Source organism: Hyaena hyaena, unplaced genomic scaffold (assembly GCF_003009895.1).
Source record: "Hyaena hyaena isolate Hyena2069 unplaced genomic scaffold, ASM300989v1 scaffold_503, whole genome shotgun sequence".
Lineage (NCBI taxonomy): Eukaryota > Metazoa > Chordata > Mammalia > Carnivora > Hyaenidae > Hyaena > Hyaena hyaena.
Genome location: NW_024081132.1, coordinates 1,189,688 through 1,217,489, shown reverse-complemented (window position 1 = coordinate 1,217,489; position 27,802 = coordinate 1,189,688). Strand labels below are relative to the sequence as shown.

At 38.6% G+C, this 27,802-nt stretch overlaps 1 protein-coding gene across 1 annotated transcript in view; it reads right to left on the bottom strand.

Annotated features, from left to right (window-relative positions):
- TESK2 (testis associated actin remodelling kinase 2) overlaps positions 1-27,802 on the bottom strand; it is a 146,335-nt gene that overhangs the window by 35,203 nt on the left and 83,330 nt on the right. The window contains exon 4 of the mRNA XM_039254783.1: positions 5,760-5,808. Within this exon, the coding sequence (XP_039110714.1) occupies positions 5,760-5,808 (49 nt within the window). The remainder of the gene's footprint in view (positions 1-5,759; positions 5,809-27,802) is intronic.

Below are 27,802 nucleotides of genomic sequence, written 5' to 3'. Positions count from 1 at the left end.
TCTTAACTATCATGTGGTAGTAAAGGCCGCCCCAAAGTCATCCCACGCTTGAAAATTAGGTAGGACTATGCTGCCAAAGTTAACCCAAGGCAGGCACCAGACAATATCGCATCTGGCTCAAGGTAAATAAGGCCAAGAGAATACTCTGTACTGGGCCACACAGAAAGAAACAAAAAAGAAGAAGCAGGCGCAACTAATAGCAATATCACTGCACACCAAGAAACTGGAATCGGGGTCTGGCTGCTCATTTTTATAAATAATGCATGAGTTTGGTCACTGAACTGACAGAGTTTCCTTTCATTGTAAGCTCTCTGATTATATAAGGCTTCTTATAAGTCTGACAAGAACACAACTCAGTAACAACACATATCAACCCACATAAGCAAGGAATTTTCAAAGTAACTATTCTTTTAAAAGGAAAGAAGGTGTACGATGGGGGTGGGAATGGTGAGTGAGAAGAGGATGAGGGCTATGTGAATAAAAAGTTCTTTTCAGCTGCCTGAGGACTGATCTATTCCCTCATGAACTAGAAGCGTTTCTTTTCCTTTTTTTTTTTTTTTCCTAATGTTTATTTTATTTTGAGAGAGAGAGCACAAGTAGGAAGGGCAGAGAGTAGGGAACAGAGGATCCAAAGGAAGTGGGCTCTGAGCTAACAGCAGAGAACCTAATGCAGGGCTGGAACTCACAAACCGTGAGATTATGACCTGAGCCAAAGTTGGACACTTAACTGACTGAGCCACCCAGGTGCCCCTGGAGTGTTTCTTTCAGTACCAAGTATCTGCCCGACTGAGGTGATAGATGAATCACCTCACCAGGCCAAGTAATTGCTAAGTTGTTCTCACTGGCACAGTGGAGAAAAAAACCATAATTTCCCCATGGTAGAAAAGGCAAGAGAGACCCCAAAATATCCACCAAGCAATTCTTTTGCTGACTCTTTGGACGAGAGAGTACTGTCACTTGAGATCCCTACCCAACAATCTTATATTCCACTCATTCCCCAAATTTCCAATCTTCTAGGCACTGAAAGTTTCTGCACAAAGAGGCTCCTTCAACTGTTTGATTATGAGGATATTTCTCTCTTTGCTTTCTTTTTTTTTTTTTTTTTAATCTTTTATTTATTTCTAGGAGAGAGAGAGACAGCGTGAGCAGGGGAGGGTCAGAGAGAGAGGGAGTCACAGACTGAAACAGGCTCCAGGCTCTGAGCTGGCAGTCAGCACAGAGCCCGACGCGGGGCCCGAACCCACGAACCGCGAGATCATGACCTAAGCGAAAGTCGGATGCTTAACCGACTTAGCCACCCAAAGGCGCCCCTCTCTCTTTGCTTTCTTAATAACAAGTTTAAAAAAGAAGGTATTATGGGATGAAGCATAATCTGTCTGGAAGAATCTCTCTCCTATCTGTTTTTGATAATCCCCCACACCCCCATCTTGGATATGGAAGAGAAAACATATAGCATGTAAGTTGGTGGCAGCTACTTTTTGAGCAGAATGACACCCAACCTTAGGATGAAGCTGACAATGTAAAGACAGAGTGAAGAGACAGAAAGACGTGGGGCCTCTAAATAACATCTATTTAGCTGCTGAATTAAACCAACCCTTAACCTAATAAAACTGCTAGAATTCCAGTTACATGAGTCATTTTGTTGTTTAAGGCCTTTTGACTATTTTTTGTTACTTGCCAACCAAACACATTCTAATATATCCAATAACTAGGAAATATTTTTCCAAATAACCATAAAAATATAGTCAGAATCAAATTCTGCAAATACTATACATACTACACATACAAGAACATTTGGGGAGGATACATAAGTGCTTAGCACTGTGGGGAATATATAAGTGAATTGAGGACAGTGTGTTATAATGGAAAAGATATAGGCTTTGAAGTCAAATGAATCTGGATCCAAATCCTACTTTGGAAATTCACTTAATTTCTCTAAGCCTAGTTTTCTCATCTTTAAAATGGAGAAAATATGACTACAGAATTGTGAGAATTATAGCTAATATATAAAGCACTAAGCAAAGCACTTAGCCCACAGTAGGTTTAATAACTCGTAGTTATGATTTTTTTTAAATGAGAGAAAGTCTTTACCCTCAATTAGGGTAGAAAAGACAAATAATTATGATCTGCTAATTGGGATAGTTATAGGGTATGGGAAATTGCAACAGTGGTTCCAGTTCTTCATCCCTTATGGAATCCATGCCCTCTTACATATAACTTTGCAGTATGCACCCAATGTGGACTCAGGCATGTGACTTGTTTTGTCCAATGGGGATGTTGGCCAAGCAAACTTGAATATAGGCAGAATCACGAAAAGCACTTGTGCAAATGGCTGGCATACTCTTGCTATTCTGGTATCATCATGTCCAGGCTAGTCTGCTGGTCCCAGAAGAAGGATGAGAAGCAGCTAGAGCAAAGTGGTCCCAGCAAAGCCCAACCTAGATCAGACTACCGGATGACCTGCCAGATGCATGAATGGGCCAAAGTGAGACTAGCAGAAGTGCCCAACTGGGCTCAGCTCAGCCTTGCAGATGTACAAGAAATACATGTTTATTGTCATATTCTTTTGAGGTTTTATGGTTGGACATTACATAGCAAAAGCTAACTAATAATACATAAGGTTATATTTTCTGTCTTTAAAAACTAAAGATTTCCACTTCCTTGATACTCATGACCAAATGTAAGACAATGTTAGGTCTCCTGAGTCAAAGAAATACTTATGAAGCATTCTTTTTTGATACATTAAACTTAAAAGGTTTTGTTTGATCTTTTATCAAACTGTTTTCTAACAAACAACTCATTTGCTTAAAAACTCAGAAGTCTATACTTACCACAGGTAAAACTACTGATAGTAGTTAGTAGTATCTAACTATCTGATTGTTCCAAGTTCAGTTAATGTCTACAATTACAAAGAACACTCACAGAAATGGCTCAAGCCTAAAAAAGTCCAGATCACTACTGTATATGAGAAATACTTTTCCTAATAATATCAACACTTTATAGGCACTAACAAGAGCTATGTCTGTCTACTGTAATTATTGAAAAATTATTTTAAGAGAAATAAGGAATGATTTTCACATGATTGTAAAGAACAGGCACTCCACCAATCAAGAAAAATTTACTAAATGTCATCCAAGTTCCTAGTGTTACACTAGATGTTATTAGTAATTTATTTTCATAATCCTTAGTGAAACCAATAGTGTGCTGCCAAATTAAATTCTAAGACAAACACACGATTCCCTACATATCTATGCCATAATAGCCTTTGCTGATCCCCTTCTGAAAATAACAAATAGCATTTGGATATTTGGCCTACATGACCATCAGCTTATTAACATCATAATAAAAATTATAAGCTATACCAATATCTCATTAATGATACTGGAAATACATACTCTTTCACAAGCAGGCACTATATGTTGTATATAGCGATAAACAAGCTAGTAGACAACAGAAAATATTCTTTAAGTGCAACATGGCCAAAAAAATGCTGCATTAAAATCATTCATTTCTGCCATTTGCACTACACCCACTTCTAAATTTACAACATGATCACAGAATTTTTTTAGTGTTTATTTAGTTTTTGAGAGAGAGACAGAGTCGGTGAGGGGGAGGCAAAGAAAGAGGGAGACACAGAATCCGAAGCAGGCTCCAGGCTCTAAGCTGTCAGCACAGAGCCTGATGTGGGGTTCAAACTTGCGAACCACGAGGTCATGACCTAAGCTGAAGTTGGATGCTTAACTGACTGAGCCACCTAGGCGCCCCATGATCACAGATTTTAAAGCATGTTCTTCTTTGTCAGAAAAGCCAACACACAAGCTCTTCCAGTAAACTTACATTTCAGAGAACAATGATATAAACAGGGAGTGCAACAAATAACAATTATTAGTGTAAGAGCTCTGGCAGATAGAAGGCTTGAGAGAATGAGAGAGTTTTATTTTTGAAGAGTTTATAGACTCACTTCTGAGAAAAGAAATACACAGAAAATTTTTTTTGATCTGGAATGCTGGTTATGGGTATGTTCATTTGTAAAGATTTAGTGGGCTGTACACATTTCACATGTGTGCTTTTTCTGTTATGTCATGTTTCAATAAAAAGTTTTTTTAGTTTATTTTTGAGAGAGAGAGAGAGCACAAATGGGGGAGGGGCAGAGAGCGAGGCAAAGAGAGAAACCAAAGCAGCTTGTACGCAGTCCACGTGGAGCCCAATAGGGGGCTTGAACTCACAAGCCATGAGATCATGGCCTGAGCTGAAGTTGGACACTTAACTGACTCAGCCACACAAGCACCCCCAATAAAAAGTTTCTAGAATTTTCAACTGCATTAATTACAGTATTGAACTAAATACCAATGAAAAATATTGACAATTTAAGGAGTTCAGGAAGGACCAGTCATTGCTAATAATAAAAGTTGTAATAGTTAAAATGTATTAAGCAATTACTATATGCCAGGCACTATGCTAAATAAGCACTTGACATTTCATGCTCACAATATCCCTGTAAGGTCATCTTTTTATCAGCAGGATCTGCCACAATTACTGACTCCCTCATCCTTGAAACTCCCTCCTTTCCATTCCAGGCCAATACACTCTCCTGGTTTATCTTCCTATCTCACTAGCTACTCCCTCTCAAAGGCATTCTCTTTGGACTTTTAAAATTAAATACTTTAAGGTTTAGCTACTGGTCCTCTTCTCTATCTAGACTCCCTGAAGCAGATACTATTATTTTTATTCCCATTTTACAGACACCACCACTGAGACACAGAGAAATTTAAACCCAGGCAATCAGGACTTTAGAGCCCATGCTCTTAACCACCTCATTATTCTGCCTTCTTTGGCTTTCCATTTAAGAGGCAGGACAGAAGTATACACATTCCACATTAAGGTGCCTGGTAACTGAAAAAAGAGACACAGAGTGAGGTACATGGGACCTTCCTTTATCAGACATTATGGACAAATGCAGGGCATCAAGCCAGTAGGAAACCAACACTTGCAAATTCTGTTAAACAATTTTCATTCCTAAGTTTCTTCACTTTGTATTTTGGTACTTACTTTCTAAGGAGGAATGTGAATATATTCTAGAACATAGATTCTCAAATCTAGATGCACATTTGAATAATCTTGGGGAGATTTCAAGAATATATATGGGTCCTATGAATACCTACTAAACCTAGAAGATTCCAGGAAGCTGTGTTTCTAAGAAACACCCAAGTAAGTTCTGAGCTGATAGCTCAGTACTTGAGTTTAGGAAGCCTATGTTCTAGAGAAGATTCTCTGGTCCTCAGAGGTTAAGTGTGACTTTATCTGCCTAGAAGAGGCTGAAAATGAAATGAGACTGAGGATGTAAACTGATTCCAAGGAGTAATAAGACCAATCAGGACATCAGAACAGTGATCACGGAATTCTAGATCAGGACACCAAATGTTTCTGGATAGTCTAGGAATCTGTTGCCATGAAAGAGTCTGTAGCCAAGTGATACCATCCCTTAGCTTTGGAAGGGGTCATCCGGGCAGCAAGAATCAATATAACATTTGAGCACTCATATTCTCAGATTACTCATGAATATTATGAAGGAATCCAAGAGTATTAAGAGATATGGCTATTGTCCCCAGGCAAGAGAAGAAAGCATTGTCAACACTGCCATTTTTGCATAAATATAAATGCATACACATTTTGTTAACACATGCAAGTAATAATTAGTATGGAACCACAAAGCTAAAACTAAGGCAAAGAAGTCACTTCAGTATGCTTACTTATCTTACCTCTGTAAGTGCATGCAACTGTCCCTGATGTACACACACACCCATGAACCTATGAAACAAAAAACAATTTTTTAAATAAACAAAAAGAATATAACTGCCATATAGAAAACTCGTTTAGCTACTCATGCATTAGAAATAATCCAATACCTCTGAAGTCTCCTGGGTTCTTGTACAATGCTGTAGCCTCTCTAACTTTGATATCAGGCTGGTAAATTCTTTCTTTTTTAAAAATTTTATTTATTTTTGAGAGAGAGAGAGCAAGTAAGGGAGGGGCAGAGACAAAGGGAGAGAGAGAATCCCAAGAAAGCTCTGCACTCTCAGTGCAGAGCCCAACGCAGGGCTCAGTCCCATAAACTGTGAGATCATGACCTGAGCCAAAATCAAGAGTTGGACGTGTAACCGACTGAGCCACTCAGACGCCCCTCATTTGTTACCAAACTTCAATAGGTTACATTCAGTAACTACATTTCTTTTTTTTTTTTTTAATGTTTTTTTATTTTATTTCTAGGAGAGAGAGAGAGACAGCGTGAGCAGGGGAGGGTCAGAGAGAGAAGGAGTCACAGACTGAAACAGGCTCCAGGCTCCAAGCTGGCAGTCAGCAGAGGGCCAGACGCGGGGCTCGAACCCACGAACCGCGAGATCATGACCTAAGCGAAAGTCGGACGCTTAACCGACTAAGCCACCCAGGCGCCCCAGTAACTACATTTCTTTAACCTTCATTCATTCATTCCTAAACTCATTATAATCGGCCTTCTCTCAATATCACTCTTTTATAACCATTCTTACTATGAAGGATTTAGAGTTTTATATTATTTTGCTTTCTAGTACCTAGTATAGCATCTGGCATAAATGTTGAATGGCATGAATGATTTTTATGACCTACAAACTTAAGTTCAAGCTCTTCTCTTTATTTCATTTTACTGAAAATAATCCTTCCAGGGTCAGCTAAAATGTCATCTTCTCTATATTGATCTCTCAGATATCTTCACATAGCATTAATCCTCTCTCCCCCTCCTCATCCCAACAGTACTGCTATGCACTTTTCACTCTGCTTTGAAAGATTGCTCATAAGCCCAACTGAGGTGGTCCGGGGTCTGGAATCAGACTGCTTATATTTGAATCCTAGCTCTGCCACTTCATGATGGCCACCCCGTATTTTAGTTTCTTCATATGCACAATGGGAGTATTACTATTACCTAACCCATACGGTTATTGTGAAGATGAAATGACATAACTTGGGCTCCTAGAACATACTAAGCACTAGAACACATTAGCTATTCTTCTTTTAACATTTGTGACTCCTTCTCCAGCATGGAATATAAGAAAGGTTTTCAAGAACACAGATCTCTTCTGTTTCTACATATAGTGCCTGATAACACAATGTTTTGCCCATAAAATGCTAAACAAACACTTCCTGAATGAAAAAGCAATAATCACCAAATTAGCTTCACAATGTAAATTCATTTTATAGGAAAGAACTTTTTTTTTGGTAGGCTCCATACCCAGTGTGGAGCCCAACTTGGAGCTTGAACTCACAACCCTGAGCTCAAGACCTCAGCTGAGGTCAAGAGTAGGATGCTTAACATATTGAGCTACCCAAGCACCCCAGAAAGAATATTCAGAGGCAGGTATCAGGCTGGAAAGCCAAGGGGTATTTATTTTATTTAGTCAAATATCTATATAGGAGCTAGGCAATAGGATTCTACTAGCAAAACGATAGTTACATACTAGATATATCTCCAGAAGCAAGGAAAGCAAAAGCAAAAATGAACTACTGGGACTTGATCGAGATAAAATGCTTCTGCACAGTGAAGCAAACAATCAATAAAACTAAAAGGCAGCCTACGGAATGGGAGAGGATATTTGCAAATGACATAGTTGATAAAGGGTTAGGATCCAAAATCTATAAAGAACTTATCAAATTTAACACCCAAAAAGTAATCCAGTTAAGAAATGGGCAGAAGAGGGGTTCAGTTGGTTGGACATCCAACTCTTGGTTTCAGCTCAGATCATGATCTCACGGTTTGTGAGTTTGAGCCCTGCATCAGGGCTTAGGATTCTCTCCCTCTCTCTCTGCCACTCCTGCCCCTCAAAAATTAAAAAAAAAAAAAGAAAAAGAAAAAAAAAACTTATACAAAAACAAAGAAATGGGCAGAAATGAACAGACACTTTTCCAAAGAAGACATCCAGATAGCCAACAGACACATGAAAAGATGCTCAACATCACTCATCATCAGGGAAATATAAATCAAAACCATGATGAGATACCACCTCACATCTGTCAGAATGACTAAAATTAACAACACAGGAAAACAGATGTTGGCGAGGAGGCCAAGAAAGGGGAACCCTCTTATGCTCTTGGTGGGAATCCAAACGGGTGCAGCCACTCTGGAAAACAGTATGGAGGTTCCTGAAAAAGTTAAAAATAGAACTACCCTATGACCAATTGCACTATTAGGTATTTACCCAAAGAATACAAAGATACTGATTCAAATGGCACATGTGCCCTGATGCTGATAGCAGCATTATCAAGAACAGCCAAATTATGGAAAGAACCCAAATGTCCATGAACTGATAATTGGACAAAGAAGATGTGGGATATATATAATGGAATATTACTCAATCATCAAAAAGAATGGAATCTTGCCATTTATGACAATGTAGATGGAGCTAGAGTATATTATGCTAAGCAAAATAAGTCAGTCAGAGAAAGACAAATACCATATGATTTCATTCATAAATGGAATTTAAGAAACAAAACAGATGAACACAGGGAAAGGGAGGGGAAAAAAAGAGAAGCAAACCATAAGAGACACTTTTTTTTGATGTTTTTATTTATTTTTGAGACAGAAAGCACAAGCTGGGGTGGGGCAGAGAGGGACACAGGAACTGAAGCAGGCTCTGCACTGTCAGCAGAGATCCTGATGCAGGGTCCAAACTCACAAACTGTGAGATCATGACCTAAGCAGAAGTCACATTTAACCAACTGAGCCACCCAGGCGCCACAAACCATAAGAGACTCTTTTCTTTTTTAATTTTTTAATGTTTATTTTCGAGAGAGAGAGAGAGAGAGCGTGTGCAAGAGGGGGAGGGGCAGAGAGGGAGGGAGACACAGAGTCTGAAGCAGGATCCAGGCTCTAAGCGGTCAGCACAGAGGCTGACACAACGCTCGAACTCATGAACTGTGAGATCATGACCTAAACCGAAGTGGATGCTTAACCAACTGAGCCTCTGAGGCGTTCCACCATAAGAGGCTCTTAAATATAGAGAACAAACTGAGGGTTGATGGAGGAGAGATAGGGGTGGAAGGGGCTAAATGGGTAATGGATATTAAGAAGGGCACTTGTCATGAGCACTGGGCGTTGTATGTAAGTGATGAATCACTAAATTCTACTCCTGAAAGCAATATTATACTATATGTTAACTAGAATTTAAATAAAAATTTGAAACAAAAAAATAAAATAAAAAGTAAATTCATGACCCTCCTAGAAGCCAAAAAGACCTGGTTTGGGTATGATACACCCTTGCTTCCTTGCCCCACAAAGCCCACCATTCACTACGACCACATCATCCACAGAGATGTCACAGCCAGCACATTCAGGCAGGCACTGGCTTCATGTGAAAGTTTTCTTCTGCCTGCCTTCCTCCCCACCCCCAACTCACATCACCACATCACAGTGGTGTCACACAACTCTACTTCTATGTGAAACTTTTCTGCCTGACCTCCTCAACCTCATTTCCTTTCCATCACCCACCGCATCCAAAATGGTTTCACAGAGCTCACAAGCTAAGACAAGCATTTGCTTTATATTAGAAGAAGGGCTTGGGTAGAGTACATCATTCCAGTTGCTATAAAAAGAATATACTTTAAAAGGAAAATATTTTTGGGGGCACCTGGGTGGCTCAGTTGGTTAAGTGTTCAACTTCAACTCAGGTCATAATCTTGAAGTTCATGAGTTCAAGCCCTGTGTTGGGCTATGTGCTGACAGCTCAGAGCCTGGAGCCTGCTTCAGATTTTCTGTGTCTCCCCCTCTCTCTCTGCCCCTCCCCTATTCACACATGCATGTGTTCTCTCTCTCTCTCTCTCAAAAATAAACATTTAAAAATATTTTAAAAGGAAATATTTCTCATCTTCAACAGGGAAGTGATATATATGCCTAGAAAAGCATTTAATATTAACAGTAAGTTTTCACTGAAATTTTTATTACTAATTATATTAAAATCTAAGTTGTGGGGCGCCTGGGTGGCTCAGTCGGTTAAGTGTCCAACTTCGGCCCAGGTCATGATCTCACGGTTTGTGGGTTCGAACCCTGCATCACGCTCAGCACAAAGCCTGGAGTCTGCTTCAGATTCTGTGTTCCCCCTCTCTCTTTGTCCCTCCCCCACTCGTGCTCTGTCTCTCTCCGCCTCAAAAATAAACTATAAAAAAATTTTTTAAATCTAAGTTATGGATGAAGCCTCAAATCTTTTTTGGTATGAAACTGGACCTAAAAATAATTACACTCTGAATGATTCTTATTCCCTAGCTACCAAAATCATGCCAGCTAGAATTACTTAGCTCAGGAAGGGAGCACTTTGTTAATGCACATGCTTGAGACTAAGTGATTACTGAAATTTATTATTTTTAGTTTCATATTATACACATACACTCATGTTAAGAGGTAAGAAGAGGGATGCCTGGGTGGCTCTGTTGGCTGAGCATCTGACTTTGGCTCAAGTCATAATCTTTCGGTTCATGAGACCCACATCAAGCTCTCTGGTGTCAGGGCAGCGCCCACCTCCAATCCTCTGTCTCCCTCTTTCTCTGCCCCTCTCCCACCCTAGCACATGCGCATTGGCTGTCTCAAAAATAAATAACAACATTTAATGGGGCGCCTGAGTGGCTCACTCGATTAAGTGTCTGACTTCAGCTCAGGTCATGATCTCATGGATTGTGAGTTCAAGCCGTACACCAGGCTCTGTGCTGACAGTGCAGAGTCTGATTTGGACCCTCTGTCCCCCTCTCCCTGTTCCTCCCTCTCTCTCTCTGTCCTGTCTCCAAACATGAGCTCTCTCAAAAATAATAAACATTAAAATAAATAAATAAATAAAGGGGTGCCTGGGTGGCTCAGTTGGTTAAGCGTCTGACTTCAGCTAAGGTCATTATCTCATGGCTCATAAGTTCCAGCCCCACATGAGCTCTGAGCTGTCAGCACAGATTCTGTCTCCCTCTCTCTCTGCCCCTCCCCCCTGAGCACACACACACGCACACATTCTCTCTCTCTCAGATATAAATAAACATTAAATTTTTTTAAATAAGTAAATAACATTTAAAAAGAAAAAAAGTTGGGGCGCCTGGGTGGCTTAGTCGGTTAAGCGTCAGACTTTTGCTTAGGTCATGATCTCGCGGTTCGTGGGTTCGAGCCCCGCGTCGGGCTCTGTGCTGACTGCCAGCTCAGAGCCTGGAGCCTGTTTCAGAGTCTGTGACTCCCTCTCTCTCTGACCCTCCCCTCCTCACACTGTCTCTCTCTCTCTCTCTCTCCTAGAAATAAATTTAAAAAAAAAAATTAAAAAAAAAGTTGCTTTTGTTTTTTAGACCAGTGCTTTCTAAATTTTAATGTGGAAACAAATCACCTAGGACTTATATAAATTTCAGACTCTGATTATACAGGTTGAGACAGGGGGAGGCTGAGAGTCTGAACTTCTATTAAGCTCCCAGGTAATTCTGATCCTGCTAGGTCCATGGACCACACACTGAGTAGCAAGGCTCAGTCTTGACAAAAGACAGCTGATCATCCACTCTGAAGTTAGTAAGACCATAACAGGAAACTTCTAACTCTGATACTACTGGTAAACTAGACTTTGACCAGAGACTTAATTTGCCTCAGCTTTTCCTGTAGTATGATTTACTATTTTCCATAAAGTGTCATTACCATGATTTTATACACCTTTGCTTTTCTTGGGCTGTTCCTACTTCCTGGAATGCCCCTCCCTTCATTTCTAACATAGATTCTACTTACTCTCAATGCCCAGTTCAAGTACTTCCTTTCCCATAAAACAAATCTGGCTCCCTCTAAGTAGAAGTACTTCTGAACTAGCATGCTTCTGATCTATGAAGGCTCTCCATTTACACCACTCTCCTATAGCATCATCACTTCCTACCTTTAACTATGTTTTATAAAATGAAATGAATTATCTTGCCTGTCATATGACAGTGTATAAACACTTGCTGGGTAAATTTAACACAAAATTCTGACCACTCAAAAATTACTAAATGCCTGTTATTTGCTAGGCACTGGTAATGATTATTATTATATGATTATGATAACAGCTCACTTTTTTTTTTTCTGTGAGAGAGAGCAGGGGAAGGGGAGAGGGAGAGAAAGAATCCTAAGCAGGTTCCACATCCAGCGCAAAGCCTGATGGGGCTTGATCCCACAACCACGAGATCATGAACTGAGCTGAAATCAAGAGAGCCACTTAACCAACTGAGCCACCCAGGCACCCCAACAACTGACTCTTAAAGAGCATTTACTATGTAGGCATTGTTTTTATATTACATTCATCTAATCCTTATAATAATCCAATGAAGAAATACTTTTACCCTCCTAATCATATTGATAAAGAAATTTAGGTTCAGGGAAATAAAGTAACGTGCCCAAGGTCATACAAATGATAAGTGGCTATGCCAGGCATCAAAGCTAAACAGTGGGTTCTGTGCCCTTAATCACAATGTTATATTACATCTCCATATAGTTATTAAAAGGATTAAAAAATGAACAAGACATGATGCCTTTCATTAAGAAGCTACTGGCAACTCAAAAAGTTTTTTGTGGCAGCTCACAGCTCCTGATCAAAGTCCAAACTCCTTAGCATGTTATTCAAGAATCTGAATGATCTGACCCACACCTCTTTTACCTTATCTCCTATTACTCCCACCTGCATTCTCTGTGTTTTAGTTATATAACCTGTTCCTCCTAAATATGTCCTAAATTCTCCCACTTCCATACTGTTGCTACAATGAGTCCATCTGGAATCTACTTTTTTATTATTAATTTTTAGGGGTACGGAGAGGAGTAGAGTGAGAGAAAGAGAGAGAGAATGAATCCCAAGCAGGTTCATGCTCAGTGCAGAATCCAACATGGGGCTTGATCCCATAGCCCTGGAATCATGACCTGAGCCAAAACCAAGGGCTGGACGCTCAACTGACTTGGCCACCTAAGTGACCCTGGAATCCACTTTTCAAAGCTCTACCAATCCTTACAAAGTTAGTGCAAAAACATCACGTAATAATAACAATAGTACCTAACATTTATATACCATTAACTGTGCCAGGCACTGTCACATATCAAGTCATTTGATTGAGAATGGCTGTAAGAATTCCTGTCTCAGAGGCATATTTTCACATTATTTCCCCAATCTTTAAAATCCAAAGTAATCTTTCTCTTCTGTATACATTTATATTACTCTATTTAAAACTCTATTATGTAAACACTTATCAGGCCTGCCTTCTATATCGAGTTTTATCTATGTCTGCTTCTTCCACTAAATTAGATGGTTCTTGAAGGCAGGGATCTTAAGTGTGGAAAAGAATGGCTATTTATTCACTAAGTTGCCTCCCTTTTCCTTCTGAAGCTTCCCAGTGTCTATAACAGTTAAGACCATAATACTGAGTTCTGGAGAGTAGTATAGGGGCAGAAATGATTATGTCATTTCTAGGCCTGTCCCATAGAAACCTCAACCCTCTCCTCTATATTTTTCTTCTTCATTTGTCAGCAGATGCAGAAGATCCAGTGAAGGAATCTGAGGCCCTGACCTAGGTTTAAAAAAAAAAAGAGAGAGCTCTCCGTCTAACTCCATCCAACATGCACTGAACTAGGACATGAATAAGAAACATACTTTTAAATCAGTAAGATTTTACGTGGTTTACAGTAGTTAGCACACCTGGAATAAATGTACCATGTAGTTTTGTGTTTATATATATGTAAAACACTGCCTTGTTCATAGTTAGCATTTAGTAAATATTTACTGAATTCAGTTAAAAGTTAAATATCCCTGCATGAGCAGGGGAGGGGCAGAGAGAGAGGAAGATACAGAATCTGAAGCAGGCTCCAGACTCTGAGCTGTTAGCACAGAGCCTGACATGGGGCTCAAACCCATGAAATGAGAGATCATGACCTGAGCCAAGGTTGGATGCTTAACTGACAGAGCCACCCCAGCACCCCTCAAAGTAAAATTTCTTAATTCCAAAGCAGGATCTTTTTTTAAGTCTTACTTTATCCAGCAGTCTCCAAAATGGGGTATGAGCAAGATTACCCACTGAAGTATGGGAAGAAAATTAGAATTTTTACCTTATATCATTATTTATTTTTAGATTTTTCAATGTTTATTTTTGAGAGAGACATAGCGAGCAGGTGAGGGGCAGAGAGAGAGGGAGGCCAGAGAATCTGAAGCAGGCTCCAGGCTCTGAGCTATCAGCACAGAGCCCGATGCAGGGCTCGAACCCATGAATGGTGAGATCATGGCCTGAGCTGAAGTCGGATGCTTGACCAACTGAGCTACCCAGGCACCCCATTACCTATATTATTTTTATATAAAAAAGAGAAAATACATTTTAGTAATATTTAACATGGGTTAACAGAAGCACCTGGGGGTGTGCTCAAGAATGTTTTCCTAATGGGATATTATGATAGGCAGAAGATGTCCAGAAATGTCCAAGTTCTAACTCAAAATCTGTGAATATATTCCGTTATACGGGAAGGGTAATTGATTAAAGCTGCAGATGGAATTAAGGTTGCTAATCAGCTGATTTTAAAATAGAGAGATTATTTTAGATTATCAATTGTTATCGCACTTGCAGTATTATCAAAATGGCTCCAAAGGTGGAAGAGGGAGGCCAAAAAGTTAGTATTAGAGGGATACAATATAAAATGAATCAGCCTATCACTGTTGGCTTTGAAGAGGGAAGGAGCTACAAGCCAAGTAGAAACTAAAAAAAGTAAGGAAACAAATTCTCCCCTAGAGCCTCCAGAAAGAAACGCAGCCCTCTCAATACCTTGATTTTAGCCTAGTAAGACCAACATTAGACTTCTGATTTATAGAACCTTAAAATAATGAATTTGTGTTGTTTCAAGCCACCAGGTAATTTGTTATAGCAGCCATAGAAAACTAATGATACAAAAACAAGAAAGAAAAGAAATGAAAAGAAAACTAATAAATATAATAAAAAAAATTATGGGTCACTATCTTATGTTATAATGTTCACAGATCTAGGATAGACTTTGGGCTTTGAGTCCCAAACAAGCACAAGGAAAATAACATTATTAGTTCCTTGGTAGCATTTTCCTCCAATCAGTCAAATATTTTTTAGCTCATATTTCTGCTCTCAGAGTTAAACATTAAGGTTTAAATATTGTCCCTCCTCAAAAGCTTATTACCTACACAGAAGAGTAAGGGAGAGGTGTGACAGAAGTCTAAAACACATTTAGCTATCTTCATTCTGAAAAAAACAAAACAAAACAAAACAACACACATACACACACACACACACACTACTGTTAGTTTTGGACCTACTCAATATTACACAACAGGACCTAGTAAGAGTTCTGTGGCCATTATATCAAAGCTGTCTGGAAAATTAATACTTATTTCTAACTTACAATAGACCTAGAAACTGTGGTAGGTGTTTTATATGTATTATCTGAAATTAAATTACCCTCATTTTATCATCTAGGAAACTAAGGTTCAGAACATTTAAGTGACTTGACAAAAGTTGAACAAGTATTGGAATCTGGATCTGTTTGGCTCCAATACTTATGTTTTGCTCTGTGACAATGGGTATGAAAGAAGAAAAGGCCAATGATTGAATAATAACCTAATTTTTAAATTCATAAATACTAACTAACAATACCTGGGTGGCTAAATCGGTTGAGCATCCAACTCTTGATTTTGGCTCAGGTCATGGTCTCAGGGTTGTGGAATCAAGCAAGCCCCATGTCGGGCTCCTCGCTGAGCTTGGACCCTGCTTGAGATTCTGTCCCTTTCTTAGTCTGCCCCTCTTCCCTGCTCAGGCCTGTGCTCTCCCTCAAATTAAAAAAAAAAAAAAAATGTTTCTCTCTCTCACTGTCTCTCAAAAACAAAAACAAAACCCTGCCAAGCTGTAAACCAATGAAAATCTAACTGGTTTGCTTGACAGACCTTTCTGTCAACTTTGAACAAAAAGCAACATCCATGTTGTAGGTGTTCTTCTGACATTTCTGGAAAGACCAGAAAAATACCTGGCTCCAAAGTTATGGTAAAAACAATTAAGAGGTCTGAAATAAACCTGTGATAGAATATTAAAATGTGAGCATGATTTTCACATTAATATGCTGTCTAAAAGGCCTACATTGGAAACCTACTGATATCGGCTTACTTTTCTTTAAAAAAAGTTTTTCCAGAAGTTTTGATATATTTTTATCTGATTTCCTTCCATAATTGAAAGAAAGGCTCTGTGACATACTCCACCAGATTCCACTAAGATTTAATATGTGGCACTAAAATGAACTGCTTTGCATTTTACTCCCAAATAAAGCAAAGATACCATCACTCTCTTAGACCAGAAAAAATTACCAATAACCAAAAAGGAGAAGAAAGGGCAATGGTTCAGAACTCAAGTCCCAAAAGAGCTATGAATCTAGATCCATAAAAAAGGCAGTAATATCTCTGGGTAAGGCTTGCTGCAGTTCAAACGTGTTTTAGAGGTATTACATCATGGAAAACTGGTTGTGCTAGGTCCTAGCTTTAAGAACTCAAAGAAAACTCAGCTGAACAGACATTAACCACTAAAGCCTTACATCAAGTGACATTAAGCAGAGCTGGTTCAGTCTGGCTTTCTCTCTTCTGTCCACAGTTTTTATAGTCAGATTTTAAGATAGGTGAAGGCAAATAAACATTGTTCGATAATCACTAGATCATGTCATTAGCACTATATAATAACAAGAAGACCAATGAAGTTTATGGTCTAACTTTACTTTTTTTTTTAGTGAAACAATACAAGTACTTAATAAGTTAATATAAGATCTGCTTTCTTAAAAAGAGTAAACCAGTTTAATAAACACAAAAACATCCTAGATTTCTGAGAGAAAAACAGACATTCTTCATCTTGATTAACAGCTGAAAGTAAACTGAGACTTAAACTCATTCTGTAAGTATTTTATTTCACAGAAAATTTTAAACAATACTGCTCACAATTGCCATGCATGCAGCAAAATACCAAATCTCCTGGCAAAGGTAGAACTATTAACACATATACATGCAGTGACTTTAAATGTTTTTAATTCAGGAAGTTCAGAAGAGAAATAATATCCACATACCCAAGTATCTAGATTGTCTCCCCACACACTGAAAATGCTTCTTCCTCCTTCCCAATTTATTATTTATTCTAAGATTAGTCATCAGCTCACATCCAAATAGCAAAATATAAACACACACTTCAATTTATGTGAGTATACTTCTGAAACAGCTCTCACATGGTTTCTTTCTTTCTTTTCTCCCAAAGAAATATACAAGGAAAGAGAATAATTCAATCTAAGAAGCAACTGTCAAGAAAATCAGTATGTGCAAGGTTTATGCCCTCTACAGATAAGGAGAACAATTAAAAAAAATTTTTTTTACTACTTATCACATATATACTAAGCACAGGGACAGGCAAAGGTGACTAAGTGGGTGCTAGAGAAATACATGATGGTTCCTACTTCAAGGAGTTCACAGACAAACAATGATAATGATAGATAACATTTATCAAGCATTTACAATGTGTCTGGCACCTTCCTAAGAACTTTACAGGTATTACCTCATTTAATCCTTATGAAAACATTATGTTACAGGTACTACTATTATCTCCATTTTACAGATAAGAAAACTGAGGAGAAATTAAGTGGCTTGCCCAATGTCACACAACTCGCAAATGGCAGTCAAGGCTGGATTCTTAACTCTTAAGCTTTATGTTCTACAGCCTCAATATATGACACTTCAGATGATTATGACTAGTGTAATAACATTAATAGAATAATTATAGTTAACATTTAGTGCCTTGCACTGTGTTAAGTTCTTTATCTCACTTAATTCTTCCAGCAACCTGGTATAGTAGTACTATTATTACTCTTTATAGATGAGAAAACTGAGGTTATAGAGGTTATATAATTTGCTAAAGGTCCCCAACTACCAAGAGACACAACCATCCTGAACCTCTCCTCTGAATTCCAGACTTCTTTATCCAACTGCCAATTTTTTTTTTAAAGTTTTATTTTATTTTAGAGAGAGCAAGTGAGCAAGAGGGGGAGAGGGGCAGAGGGAGAGAGAAGATTTTAAGCAGGCTCCATGTGCAGCACAGAGCATGACGCGGGGCTTGATCCCACAACCCTGGTACCATGACATGAGATGAAATCAAGACCAATGTTCAGCTGACTTGAGCCACACCCAGCTACCAATCTGATCACTTCTGGTGTCTATCCCCAAAACTTGTTCCCCATGCAGTCTTCCCAGTGTCGTTACCAGCAATTAAATTCTCTCGGTTGTTCAAGTCAAAAGACGGAGAGTCATCCTTGACTCCTTCCCCTGTGCTAATATCCCAATCCATTTGGAAGTCCCATTGGCTCTACTTTTAAAAATATCCAGGGATGCATGGATGTCTCAGTTGGTTAAGTGTCTGACTCTTGGTTTTGGCTCAGGTCATGATCTCATGGTCTATGGGTTCCAGCCTTGCGTTGGGCTCTATACTGACAGTGCTGAGACTGCTTGGGACTCCTTCTCTCCCTCTCTCTCTGCCCCTCCCCGCCTTGCTCACTCTGTCTCTCAAAATAAATAAATAAACTTCATATATATATATATCTCCAGAAATACCCAGAATCCAACTATTTCTCTCCACCTTCATTGCTATCACAGTTGAAGCCACCATCAGCTCTCTCTAGATTACTGCAATTGTCTCCTAACTTTTTATCAGTTATACACTTAGAGAGCTTAAAATAAGCATATAACAAGAAATAACAGTCCCCTGCCTTCCCCATACCAACAGTGAATCCTATTCCCCAGAGGGAACCACTCTCTACTCTTTCAGCTGTTTCTTCTGTTTACCATCATAGCTCTAGCTATCTACTGATTATATTGCTATTTCTTACCTTCTACTGACTTTCCAGATTGGAGGCTGAGGATTCAGCCCCCTTAAATTACTTCCCTTTCAATATCTGCATAAAGCAATCTTGGGTCCTCAAAGGAATCTACAGATTTAATGTAATCTCTATCAAAGCACAGCATTTTTCACAGAACAAAAAAATCCTAAAATTTGTATGGAACCACAAAAGACCCCAAATAGCCAAAGCAATCTTAAAAAAGAAAAAAAAAAAAAAAGATAGAGGCATCACAATTCCAGATTTCAAGTTATACTACAAAGCTGTAGTAATCAAAACAGTATGGTACTGGCACAAAAACAGACACATAGATCAATGGAACAGAATAGAAAGTCCAGAAATAAATCTATGATTATCTAGTCAATTAATCTTTTTTAAAAAATACTTATGCATGAGAATTTTTAAGTTTATTTATTTATTTTGAAAGAGAGAGAAAGAGAGCAAGCAGGGGAGGAGCAGAGAGAGAATCTCAAGCAAGCTCCATACTATCAGTGTGGAGCCTGATGTGGGGCTTGAACCTATGAATGTGAGATCATAACCTGAGCTGAAATCAAGGGTCAGATGCTTATCAGACTGAGCCACCCAGGTGCCCCTGGTCAGTTAATCCTTGACAAAAGACACAAGAATATGCAACGTGAAAAAGACAGTCTCAGGGTGCCTGGGTGGCTCAGTTGCGTCCCACTTCGGCTCAGGTCATGATCTCCCAGTTCATGGGTTCAAGCCCCACGTTGGGCTCTGTGCTGTCAGCTCGGAGCCTGGAGCCTGCTTCAGATTCTGTGTCTCCTTCTCTCTCTGCCCTCCCCAGCGCTCTCTCTCTCTCTCTCGCTCTCACTCTCTCTCTTTCTCACACACACACACACACACACACACACACACACACTCTCTCTCTCTCTCTCTCTCTCTCTCAAAAATAAGTAAACATTAAAAAAAAAAAGAAGAAGAAAAGAAAAAGACTCTTCAACAAATGGTGTTGGGAAAACTGGGGAGCTACAAACAAAAGAATGAAACCAGACCACTTTCTTATACCATACACGAAAAATAAACTCAACACCAAGATGTGAGGCCTGAAACCATAAAAATCCTAGAAGAGAGCACAGGCAGTATTTTCTCTGACATCAGCTATAGCAACATTTTTCTAGATATGTCTCCTGAGGCATGGGAAACAAAAGCAAAAATACACTATTGGGACAACATCAAAATAAAAAGCTTCTGCACAGCAAAGGAAATAATCAACAAAACTAAAAGATAAGCTACTGAATGGGAGAAGATATTTGCAAATGATATATCCAATAAGTGGTTAATATCCAAAATCTGTAAAAAAAACAACAAAACTTATAAACTCAACACCAAAAAATAAATGATGCAATTAAAAATGGGCAGAAGACATGAACAGACATTTCTCCAAGGACAACATACAGATGACCAACAGACACATGACAAGATGCTCAACATCATTCATGATCAGGGAAATGCAAATTAAAACACAATGAGATATCTTACTTCTGTCAGAATGGCTAAAATCAAAAACAAAAAAAAATAACAAGTATTGATAAGGATGTAGAAAGAAAGGATTCCTTGTGCACTGTTGGTGGGAATGCAAACTGGTGCAGCCACTGTACAGAGGTAGAACTACCATGTGATCTAGTAATTACACTACTGGGTATTAACCCAAAGAATACAAAATCACTAATTCAAAAAGATATATGCACCCCCTATGTTTATGGTGGCATTATTTACAATAGCCAAAATGTGGAGGCAACCTAAGTGTCTATCGACAGATGAACCGATAAAAAAGATATGATATGTCTACATAATGGAATATTACTCAGCCATAAAATAATGCAACCTTGCCATCTGCAACAGCATGAATAGATCTAGATGGTATAATGCTAAGTGAAATAAGTCCGAGAAAGACAAATACCATATGATTTCACTCATATGTGGAATTTAAGAAACAAAACAAATGAACAAAGGAAAAAAAGACTAAAAAATAGACTCTTAACTATAGATAACAAACCAGAAGGGAGGTGGGGAGATGAGTGAAATAAGTGATGGGGATTAAAGAGTACATTTATCAGGGCACCTGGGTGGCTCAGTCGGTTGAGCATCTGACTTTGGCTCAGGTCATGATCTCATGGTTCATGAGTTTGAGCCCCATGTCAGGCTCTGTGCCGACAGCTCAGAGCCTGAAGCCTGCTTTAGATTCTGCGTCTCCCTCTCTCTCTGCCCCTCTCTGTTCGCCTGCTCTCTCTCTCTCTCTCTCAAAAATAAACAAACATTAAAAAAATTTTTTAAAGAGTATATTTATCATGATGAGCACAGAATAATGCACAGAATTACTGAATCACTATTATTGTACACCTGAAACTAATATAACACTGTACATTAATTATACTGGAATTAAAAAAAGAAAATATGTCTACCACAGACAATTCAATTGAAGATTTAAAAAGATATTAAAATAAACATAATTTTTAAAAAGAGAAAAAAGGGGGCACCTGGGTGGCTCCGTCAGTTAAGTGTCCGACTTTGGCTCAGGTGATGATCTCACGGTTCGTGGGTTCGAGCCCTGCATCGGGCTCTGTGCTGACGGCTAGCTCGAGGCCTGGAGCCTGTTTCAGATTCTGTGTCTCCCTTCCCTCTGACCCTCCCCAGCTTATGCTGTCTCTCTCTGTCTCTCTCTCTCAGAAATAAAATAAAACATTTTAAAAAAAGAAAAAAGAAAAAGAAAAAAGAACGGCATAAGATCTGGAAAGAAATGGGTAGAAAGATGACAGCAAGTCCCAGGGTGCCTGCTGGGTAACAGTCCAGAGAATAAGTAGTCCAAAATGGAGTGGAAGGATCAAGAGCTCCAGGAGAAATGTTGGGGGCAGGAGGTTGAGGAAAGAATTTTTAGATTTCCAAATGTGTTTGGCAGAGTGGAAATTCATATTCAGAAAATTTTTGATAATTTTGGGGGCATCTGGCTAGCTTCGTCAGTTAAGCATCAGACTTCAGCTCAGGTCATGATCTCTTGGTTTGTGAGTTTGAGCTCCACATTGAGCTATCTGCTGTCAGCACAGAGACTGCTTCAGATCTTCTGTCCCTCTCTCTACCCACCCTCCACTTGTACTCTCTCAAAAATAAACATTAAAAAAAAAATGAAGCAAATTTAGCACTTACTTGTCTTAAAAAAAGAAGAAGAAGAAGAATTTTACAATTCTGTACAAAACTTTGGAAAGAATTTGTGGTATATAATAACTAAGCAAATGAAATATTAGTTAAAACACAAAAAAATTGTGCAAGAAATAAAATGTAATTATAATACATTACTTGGCCTACTAGTGATTATAATCAGTCATAATAATATAAATGCTGAGTTTTGCTTTCCTTCTCAAGTTTCTAATATTAATTCCAGTATAGTTAACACCCAGCATTATATTAGTTTCAGATGTACAACTACTTGATGGTTTGAAAGAGGGTGTGGGGGAAAGATACTAAAGATGACTCTTAGGTTTTTTTGCCTAAGTAATAATGGTAGTAATAACAAGTTCATTTACTTAGATGAGAGAGGTCTAGAGAGGAAAAAATGGGGGTGAGGTAGAAAAATAATCAATAGTGGTCCATATAGGAGTGCCAGTCAGTAGAGCATGTGACTCTTGATCTCAGGGCTATAAGTTCAAGCCCCATGCTAGGTGCAGAGGTACTTAAAAAACAGTGGTCCATAATAGGTGCTCAATAAATGGTAGCCACTGTTTACATTAAAAATCACCTTCTACAATATCTCAATTATATCTCAATAAAAATAAAATTTTAAAAACCCATCCTTCTGGGGTTGTACTACTTCACTGTCCACAGACAATGACATAATATTACTGAAGATTATTCCATATTTTATTTTACAAAATTTTTCTAGTTATATGGAATTAGAACTTACACATAGTCCTAAGCCATTAAACCTTCTACCTTGACAGAGAGAAGAGAAAAAAAAATGTTAAGTCTCCTTTTCAACATGCTAGTGTTATAAAATTTCCTTTGAGGGCTATATTGAGACCCTTGCACCTAGTTACTCACTAGAATTAAAGGATAATTCTGTAATTTATAATTCTGATAAAATCAGAAAGATCCATTTTAACCCAGCATTATTTGGGGGTGGGGGAAGAGTACTAGTGTGTGCACACATGGGAGGGGCAGAAAGAGAGGGAGAGAAAGAATCCCAAGCAGGCTCTGTGCTGTTGGGAAGAAGCCCAACTAGGGGCTTGATCCCACAAACTGTGAGATCACGACCTGAGTTGAAATCATGAGTCAGAGGCTGAACTCACTGAGCCACCCACATGTCTCTAATCCAGCTTTTTAAAGTGTTTCTGATTTATTATGGAGCACACACATGCACACACACACAGACACGTACACAACACACATGCATGTGCATACATACTTGAAATAAAGTATTCTTTAAACCTGATCATTTACAAATTATTCAACATTAATCCAATGTGGATTTTTTTAATTAAAATAATTTTTTATTTTAGATAGAGAGTGAACAGAGGTGAGGGAGTGGGAGAGAGAATTTCAAGCAGGATCCATGCTCAGTGCAGAGCCCGATGTGGGGCTCAATCTTGGTCGTACCAGGTATGACCCTGGTACCATGACCGCAGCCAAAATGAAGAATCAGATGTTCAACCAATTAAGCCACTCAGGCACCTCTCAATGTGGATTTCTAACCACTGATCTGGTCCATTCCTTGGTTTAACGAAGGAAAAGAACAAAGCCCAGAGGTCAAATAACTTGTCCAAGAGAATATGATTAGGAAATCATGGAGTTGTGTTAAGTGCATATGACAAACAGTGGAAGATAAGGCTAGAGAAAAATAGATCAGACCTTAACTGTCAGTCTAAAGGGTTTTCAACTCAATTTTGAAATAAAAGGTTTATAAGAAATAAGTTATACAATTAGAGCTGTATATCAGGAATAGAGAAAAGGGGGGGGAAGATAGGGAAAACAATTCACTCCAGGCAAAATTCAAGAGGACTGAAATGACAAATGCTTAAAGGAAAGAACAGATGCAAAAGTATTTGAAGATCTAGAATCAAGAGTATATTAGCTTCTGATTAGAAGGGATAAAAGTAGTAAGTAAAGATGACATGGTATTTTCAGAATGGGTAACTGGAAAGATAGCTATATTAATAACCAAGAGAAATACCCTACCATATCCTCACAGCATTAGCTGATTCTAGTTTGTTTCCTATATGTAAAGTTTACTTCCCAAGGAGACTGGGAGACAATAGTGCTCTGCTTCCCTGTATTAACCATGACATTGCCTAGCAAAGCACTGGACTGAATAGTTCCAAGAAAATATTTGGTGAATTGAAAGCATATTCTCCATTTTAACAAAATGGCAAACACATTGCTACAAATGGCTTTGAAGAGGAGCTAAAACAATTCTGAACAAAAATTAGTAGACAGAAAAATAAATTCAGAATGTGGTCTAAAAAAAGGATGCATCAGAATATAAATAAGGCATCTAAAAGAAAAACTAAATTTCTTGTGGCATGAAGAATAACAAAGAGGTATGAGAACAAATTTTGATACAGGTCCTCAGAAAGACCATTGGGGAGTGAAAGTGAGCAGGACATGGAATTGGGTTACAGATCTTGAGCATAAGACTTCCTGGCATAAACAACCTTATTCACAAGAGGCCCAAACAATCAGTCCATGCAGTCAACAACGTACTTTATTGTTCCTTGTTCTGATAACTTAGAGCAACTGATGATAAAAGAGCCAATCTTAACTGTTAGCCATCTATTAAATATATATACATATATGTATATGTACAAACAAAATATACACACCTATTGCCTCTATGATTTACCAGGCATTCTTTTCCTTCCAAGAAGAAATCTTAGGAGGGAGAAAGACAAAAGGAAAAAGAGGAAATAGGGAGGCTAGGGTCAAGATAAAGAGAAATAAAACTGCAAAAGTTCAGCTCGCTCACTCCTGCTGGGCACAAAAGAGCTGTGCCAGCGCAGGACCAAGGCATACCCAGAGGATTAGATGCCTACTATCTGGCAGGTCATGCAGATAGCGTCTGTTTCAAGTAGACTTTCCAAATCACTAATGAAGTAATTTCTGACCTCTTCTTTGATTTCAAGCAGGAGACCCTTTCTTCAAAATTTGTATACATAAGTATAACATAAAATAGATAAAAAAGTGAAGCTGCTCTGGCTGGATGAAACAGAGGAAGGAACCAAAAGCCTCCTCTGCTCAGCAGTCTCCCCCTGGGTCAGCCTCTAAGGAGGCAGGTCTGTGAAAAACCTAAGGTTCTGAGAGATGAGATTTTTCCAAATCTAAATCTAATAGTCTCAACTTGAGGGAAAATCTTGGTTCATACTTCTGCCTCAGTTTCTGCATCTATAAAGGGGAACTTGTTAAGTGTCACAGCTTGAAAACAGACTAAAAGCCTTATTAACGAATAGTTGCAAAATATTTAAATTAGGGGCACCTAGGTAGCTCAGTTGGTTAAGCACCAACTTTGTCTCAGATCATGATCTCACGTTTCATGAATTCTAGCCCCGCATTGGGCTCTGTGCTGCCAGCTCAGAGCCTGGAGCCTGCTTCAGATTCTGTCTCCTCTCTCCCTTACCCTCTCCCACACAGGCTCTCCCCCTCTACCAAAAAAATAATAATAATAATAAACATTAAGAAATGTAAATTATAAAAACAAAGTAGTAATACTAAATTTCTAAGACAACTAGAAAAACATTCAAGAAATAAAAATTCTAACTATTTTGAGAATGATACATGGTTATGCTTAGTTTGATATTTAAGGTAGCCTAAGGAAGTATAATAGATGTTTCTACTGCTATAGTTAGCACTCCTCCTAATAACAAAAGCCAAGAAGACCCTGCTTCCTCTAGGCCACTGGTAGGAAAATTTATTTTGTTGTATTCAAAATATACAATAAAAGACACAAATCAAAGATATAAACAATCAGAAGCTTCTTTTAAAAAGTAATTTACAGGGGTGCCTGGGTGGCTCAGTTGGTTAAGCATCTGACTTCAGCTCAGGTCATGATCTCATGGTCCCTGGGTTCAAGCCCTGTGTCAGGCAGGCTCTGTGCTGACAGCTCAGAGCCTAGAGCCTACTTTGGATTCTGTATCTCCCTGTCTCTCTATCCCTCCCCCACTCATGCTCTGTCTCTCCCTCTCTCAAAAATAAACATTAAAAAAATTTTTTTTTAATAATCTACTTCTAGGGGCATCTGAGTGGCTCAGTCAGATAAGCATTGGACTCTTGATTTCAACTCAGCTCACGAGATGGAGTCCCACATCAGGCTCTGCACGGACAGCCTGCTTAGGATCCTCTCTTCCTCTCTCTCTTCCCCTCCCCCACTGTCTCTCTCTCTTCCCCTCCCCCTCTATCTCTCTCTCTTTCAAAACAAATAAATAAAACTTAAAAAATAAATAAATAAAAAGTAATCTATTTCCAGGTTTTTAATGACAATATATTTGAGACAGATGGCTTATACAGAACAAAGAGTCATCATCAAGAGTGCAAACTCACCATGGTTAACAGTAATTACAATAATTTTTGTGTATTTTATATTTCCTGTGGATTATAACAGATGCACAGGCTTTCATGCACAGTGCATTTTATCTGTTTTATCTCATTTGCTGGCCTAATGCCAAGATCAGGAAGGAGTTAACATTATCTTTTATATATTAGAAAACTTAGCTGAGAGCAAAGAATATTATTACTTGTTGAAACTTAAAAGGGAGGGGTGTGTCATTCTTGCACAAAGAAACCAAAATGAGATGGGCTAAATCAGAAAGTAGATCAAGGGGATATCTAAATAGGAATAGTATCATTGGTCTCATCACACATTTCTAGGCTGGAACATATATATTAAGCAAAACAAGAGTAAAGATCTAGGTGGATTCTAAGACACCTGGGTGACTCAGTGGGTTAAGCATCCGACTTCGGCTCAGGTCATGATCTCACAGTTTGTGAGTTTGAGCCCGTGTTGGGCTCTGTACTGACAGCTCAGAGCCTGGAGCCTCCTTCAGATTCTGTCTCCCTCTCTCTCTGACCCTCCCCTACTCACGCTGTTTCTCTCTCTCTCTCAGAAATAAATAAAACATTAAAAAAAAATTTTTAAAAAGGGAAAGCACAGATAAAGAACATTCCCATCACTGCAGAAAGTTCTATTCAAAAGCACTACTCTAGTAAAACACCTTTGAATGTATTAAAACCAGCAGCACTCAACAAATGTTTGGTGAATGAATGAAGGATAAAAGACAGGCTTAATGGGCCATTAAAAAAAAAAAAAAACTTAGGGGCTCATAGGTGGCTCAGTGAGGTAAGCATCTGACTTGGAACCCTGCCTGGGGTGAGCTGGAGCCCCGCTTCACTCCCGAATTTTCTCTCCTCTCTGTCTCTGTCTCCCCCCCACCACCCCGCCCCTCATGGGATTCTCTCTCACACTACCCTGCGATCATTCACACTCTCTCTCTCTCTCAAAAAAAAAACAAAAACAAAAACAAAACTAGCCAGAGAAAAAGAAACTAAGAATAATAGCTAACATTTACTGGGCACTTAACACAAGCCAGATACTATTCTAGGTGCTTTATATGCACTAATTTAATTAACCCTCAATAACAACTCCATGATGTATTTACTCATTACTATCATTTTGTAGATGGGAAAACTAAGACTTGGACAGGTTAAGTAACTTTCCCAAGATCCAGGATTTGAATCCAGGTAGTTTGATCTAGAATCCAGAAAAAACATTCATTTTTAATCATTATACTTTACTATATTTCTATTATTTTATAACTGTATTTTAAATTTTTGCTGTGATAGAATAAAATTTATTTAATGTCATTCTTCCATGCATTCACCAGTCAAGTTCACAGTAAA